Consider the following 5,579-nt stretch of genomic DNA (forward strand, 5'->3'; position numbering starts at 1 on the left):
GGTCGTGATCCCGGGGTCCTGGGATCGAGCCTCGCATCCCATCAGGCTTGCTGCTCGGCGGGGAGCCTGCTTCCCTTCCTCTCTTTCTGCCTACTTGTGATCTCTGTCTGTCAAATAAATAAATAAAATCTTAAAAAAAATTTAATAGATAATCAGTTGGAATTTCATTCCCCTGCCCTATTTTTTGTGCTCCTTGTTATATATTTTACAGTTAAAGACCTTAAATTATTTTTTTAATTGTTAGAAGTGACTATATAATTATTATTGAGGACTCAGAAAATACAGAAAAACGAAGAAAGAAAACAATAGAAGTTTTAGGTATACTAGTCAAAGAAAAATCATTATTAACATTTTGATGTATTCTTTAAGTTTTTGTTCTATATACAGGTTGAAAAATATTTGAGATTAGGTGATATGTACAAATCTCTATTCTCCTTTTTATTATTAATAATATAACTTTAAAAAAAGAGATTTTGTTTGTTTGTTTGACGGAGGGAGATCACAAGTAGGCAGATGCAGGCAGAGAGAGAGAGGGGGGAGGCGGGTTCCCTGCTGAGCAGAGAGCCCTATTCGGGGGCTCGATCCCGGGACCCTGGGGTCATGGCCTGAGCCGAGGGCAGCCGCTTAACCAACTGAACCACCCAGGTGCCCCAATAATATAACATTTTTATAAAATTAGAAAAAAAAATCTAATTTATCTGATATAAGGATTGCTACCCCAGCTTTCTTTTGATGTTCATTAGCATGGTAAATTGTTTCCCACCTCCTCACTTTAAATCTGGAGTTGTCTTTGCGTCTATAATGAGTTTCTTGTAGACAGCATATTGATGGGTCTTGTTTATTTTCTTTTTTAAAAATTATTTATTTATTTGACAGGCAGAGATCACAAGTTTGCAGAGAGGCAGACAGAGAGAGGAAGGGAAGCAGTTGAGAAGGAAATACTAATAATATCAATGGCATCATGAGACCTGGCCTCAATGCCATTCTGGGACCCACAGGTGGAGGCAAATCTTCGTTGTTAGATATCTTAGCTGCAAGGAAAGATCTAAAAGGATTATCTGGAGATGTTCTGATAAATGGAGCACCTCGACCTGCCAATTTCAAATGTAATTCAGGTTATGTGGTACAAGATGATGTTGTGATGGGAACTCTGACAGTGAGAGAAAATTTACAGTTCTCAGCAGCTCTCCGGCTTCCAACAACCATGATGAGTCATGAAAAAAATGAGCGAATTAACAAGGTCATTCAGCAGTTAGGTCTGGATAAAGTGGCAGATTCCAAGGTTGGAACTCAATTTATACGTGGTGTATCTGGAGGAGAAAGAAAAAGGACTAGTATTGGAATGGAGCTTATTACCGATCCAGCCATCTTGTTCCTGGATGAGCCCACCACTGGCTTAGATTCAAGCACAGAAAATGCTGTCCTTTTGCTCCTGAAGAGGATGTCTGAACAGGGATGAACGATCATCTTCTCCATTCATCAGCCTCGTTATTCTATCTTCAAACTGTTTGATAGCCTCACCTTGTTGGCCTCAGGAAAACTAATGTTCCACGGGCCTGCCCAGGAGGCCTTGGGGTACTTTGCATCAGTAGGTTACCAGTGTGAGCCTTATAATAACCCTGCAGATTTCTTCCTGGATGTCATTAATGGAGATTCCTCTGCTGTGAAACTGAACAGAGAGGACCAAGAGGGCGAAGTCAAGGAGACTGAAGAGCCTTCCAAGAGAGGTACTCCACTCATAGAAAAAATAGCTGAGTTTTATGCCAACTCTGACTTCCACAGAAAAATGAAAGATGAGTTAGATGAAGTCCTAAAGGGTCAGAAAAGGAAGAGCTCAGCCTTAAAGGAGATCACCTATGCCACCTCCTTCTGTCATCAACTCAGATGGATTTCCAAGCGTTCATTCAAAAACTTACTGGGTAATCCCCAGGCCTCTATAGCTCAGATAATTGTAACAATCATCCTGGGATTGGTTATAGGTGCCATTTTCTATGATCTAAAAAATGATCCTACAGGAATCCAGAATAGGTCAGGGGTGCTCTTCTTCCTGACGACCAACCAGTGTTTCAGCAGTGTGTCGGCTGTGGAGCTCTTTGTGGTTGAGAAGAAGCTCTTTATACATGAGTATATCAGTGGATACTACAGAGTGTCGTTTTATTTCTTTGGAAAACTGTTATCTGATTTACTACCCATGAGGATGTTACCAAGTATTATATTTACTTGTATAATATACTTCTTGTTAGGCTTGAAACCAGTTGTGGAGGCCTTCTTCGTCATGATGTTCACCCTTATGATGGTGGCTTATTCGGCCAGTTCTATGGCACTGGCCATAGCAGCAGGCCAGAGTGTGGTATCCATAGCGACACTTCTCATGACCATCTCCTTTGTGTTTATGATGATATTTTCGGGGCTGTTGGTAAATCTCAGAACCGTTGCGCCTTGGCTCTCCTGGCTCCAGTACTTCAGCATTCCTCGATACGGCTATGTGGCTTTGCAGCATAATGAATTTTTGGGACAAAACTTCTGCCCAGGAGTCAACGTAACAGGGAATGATACCTGTAGCTATGCAATATGTACAGGCGAAGAATTTTTGCTCAACCAGGGCATCGATATCTCCCCATGGGGCCTGTGGAAGAATCATGTAGCCTTGGCATGTATGATTGTTATCTTCCTTACAATTGCCTACCTAAAATTGTTATTTCTTAAAAAATATTCCTAAATTCCCCTTTAATTTACATGATTGATCCACACATTAAAAAGGGAGCATCTTGACATTTAAAAAAAAAAAATTATGTTGTTGCCATATGCAATCTGTGTCAACTGGGGAAAGTCATTTATTCTACCTGAAACGCATGTTATTTGCTTTTAAAATGGGGAAATAGGGCACCTGGGTGGCTCAGTGGGTTAAAGCCTCTGCCTTTGGCTCAGGTCATGATCCCAGGGTCCTGGGATTGAGCCCCGCATCGGGATCTCTGCTCAGCAGGGAGCCTGCTTCCTCCTCTCTCTCTCTGCCTACTTGTAATCTCTGCCTGTCAAGTAAAATAAATAAAATCTTAAAAAAATAAAATGGGAAAATAATAGCTACTTGTGCATGTGTGTGTGTGTGTGTGTGAGAGAGACAGAGAGAGAGATTAAAAACAACCTCTGAAAACATTTTGTTTTCATTTTGTTTTACAAAACATTTTGTTTTGCAGCCTTATAGTTCTCTATACATTACAGGTGCTTGCTAAATGGATGTACAGTGAAGATACAAAGATACACAGCATCCTACCAGGGCTATACTAGGACTGTTCACACAGAGTGTTTTCTGTTGCCAGCATGTAAGTGGCATTAAGGAAGTAGATTTTAATGATGAGATATCATGTTCTAAGCCAGACCTTTAGTTTTTTGGACTGCTCAGTGGAGCAAGCAGGTGTTCTTATTCCTGAAAGTTTCACTAGCCATGCAGGTCCCCATGTCTAGAGAGCTACATATAGAGTGACTCTCTCTTACCTTCCAGTTTTCTCTTTCCCGATTGGTTTAGCTATGAAGAGCTTACTCATGGTCCTTGTGGTCCTTGTCTTGCTTTCCTGTGTTCCACCAGGTAAAATGAAATATTCTCCCTGTGCATTTACAAACAATGAAAGGAGAGGGGATGAGAAGAAAGCAGGACTTGGATGAAGGAAGCTGAAACAGGAAGGCATGTGAACAGAGATGGACACTTTGGACTGTTCCAGAAAATAGAGAGAAGACACACTTAAAGGACACATGGCAAAGGTCATTCTCTCCTGTGAAGAAGATGGTTCTGGACTTTGGTCTGGGGAGTCTGTGAAGTTTGACAGGAAAGTTGGATCTATGATATTGGCAGAAGTGGGGCAGAGAAAAAGCACAAGACTTTTAGAAGACAGGTAGGATTTGGGAGTGGGAGGGAGACCATTACTTCAGGACTCTTAGAATTTGCACTCCTAAGTCCATTGCCTGAATTACTTTTCTCACACCGAGAAGCCTAAGCAGATTAGATATTGAGCAGAATTAACAAACCAAGCTGGTTGCTCCAAAGTTTTAACTTACAGCATGATGGGATCCTTGGGAACACCCGTGGGAGGGGTCTGAATTTACCTCTGCACAGAATTTACCCTCTGCACAGAAACTAGCAACTTGGTAATATGAAGAAGGTCTACTGAAGTCACTGAAGTGGAGGTTCTCAAACACTTTTTGCTCATCATTTGCTGGGGTCTGCAGAAAGCTGCCCAGACCTTCATATTCAAAAGGTATCACTTAAAGGTCAAGTGTGAAGGACTCAAAAGACAGGCCCAGATGAAGATTGTGTTGAGACTGCTGCCGTTCTGGGTGGGAGGACATGGTGCACTGTATTGCTGCTGGACTTCTCTGTGCCCAGAAGGGTGCCTCAGGACTAACGGGCACATGGCAGGCAAGTTTGCTTGCCAGTGGACTTTGGTCATACCTCATGGATTATTCTTGTACTGCAAAGCCCCAACAGATGGGTCCATGAACCTGCTGAGTGGATACCTTCCTACTAACCCTTTCCACCCCTTAGCTTCCAGAGGTACCCTGGTCTTAGGGTTGGAGAAAAGACTAGCAAAAGATTTAGGAATGGGTTTCAGGTATTGTACACCGTTTCACACTCATTATCCCATGTCATGCTTTCAAGTACCCAGTGGCAAAGCCAAGGCAGGTAATAAGGTACTTGGCTAAAAATCACACAGAATGCTGTTGGGATGCAGGGCTAGAAGCATGGGCTTCTCTAATTCCAGGTCAGTGATCTTTTTCTTCTTCAAGCTGAAACTTTGATGATCTCAAACTGCCTTGGTACTATTTAACAGATTCTGGCATGCTTCCTGGTATAGGGCCTCTGCAGATTCCTGGGACTTCTCTAATGTTCTTTCCATGGCAAAGAGTCCCAAGCTGAATGTGCTGGGCCCTGGTACCTGCATATAGTTGATTAGTGATTCAAGTAAGTGGGGACCATGGGAACTGATGACTTATAATAAAAAGGGGCTTTGGAAAGTAAGAGCTACCGAGAAGAAGTCACTCAGCTATAACATGACTGGGATGTTTTGATCTCATCCAATTTAACATTAAAAAGTAATAAAACATAATCTGATTTGTTATGTTTTATCCATGGTATCACGACCCTGCAGAACTCTGTGCATTGACCCTTGTTTCTGTTGACAGTTAGAAGTAGACCGAATATGTATTTAAGAAGAGTCTTTTCTACATGCTGGCGAAACAAAAGAGTTTGCAGGATATCATGTGGAAAAAAAGAAGAATATAATATTTTTTGTAGTAGTGCATATCTGTGCTGCATTGACAAAAAGTATTTACCTGTAGAAATTGGAAAATAGGTATCTGAGTATCTGGGGCTCCTGATAATTTGCTCTGGGGACCCAGGTCTTTCTCAGTTGTACTAACTCATTAAAATGATGGTTTAGCTTGTGTTTCTGTGTCTGCATTGTTTCTCTTTATTTAGAAGCAATTTAGTGTCTCTTCTGTGCAAATAATCTCATGGTTAAATTCTTTGTCTGCATGATTTTTCTTTTGATTAATTTATTCCTTATTAAACATGCCCTAAAAACTTT

The 5,579-nt window shown here is 41.4% G+C and overlaps 2 protein-coding genes across 2 annotated transcripts; both read left to right on the forward strand.

Annotated features, from left to right (window-relative positions):
* The first annotated feature begins 952 nt into the window (after positions 1 to 952).
* On the forward strand, positions 953 to 2,737 carry LOC101671053 (broad substrate specificity ATP-binding cassette transporter ABCG2-like). The gene is given in 2 exon segments (XM_045078399.1): positions 953 to 1,015; positions 1,131 to 2,737. A coding segment is annotated over 1 exon segment (1,578 nt). The 5' UTR covers positions 953 to 1,015; positions 1,131 to 1,141; the 3' UTR covers positions 2,720 to 2,737.
* Positions 2,738 to 3,525: 788 nt separating this feature from the next.
* DEFB135 (defensin beta 135) lies at positions 3,526 to 5,345 on the forward strand. The gene is made up of 2 exons (XM_045078410.1): positions 3,526 to 3,583; positions 5,176 to 5,345. The coding sequence occupies exons 1-2, from the start codon at positions 3,526 to 3,528 to the stop codon at positions 5,343 to 5,345; spliced, it is 228 nt and encodes a 75-aa protein (XP_044934345.1).
* Positions 5,346 to 5,579: the final 234 nt, after the last annotated feature.

Source organism: Mustela putorius, unplaced genomic scaffold (assembly GCF_011764305.1).
Source record: "Mustela putorius furo isolate JIRA1106 unplaced genomic scaffold, ASM1176430v1.1 tig00000242_pilon_pilon_pilon, whole genome shotgun sequence".
NCBI classification, from domain to species: Eukaryota; Metazoa; Chordata; class Mammalia; order Carnivora; family Mustelidae; genus Mustela; species Mustela putorius.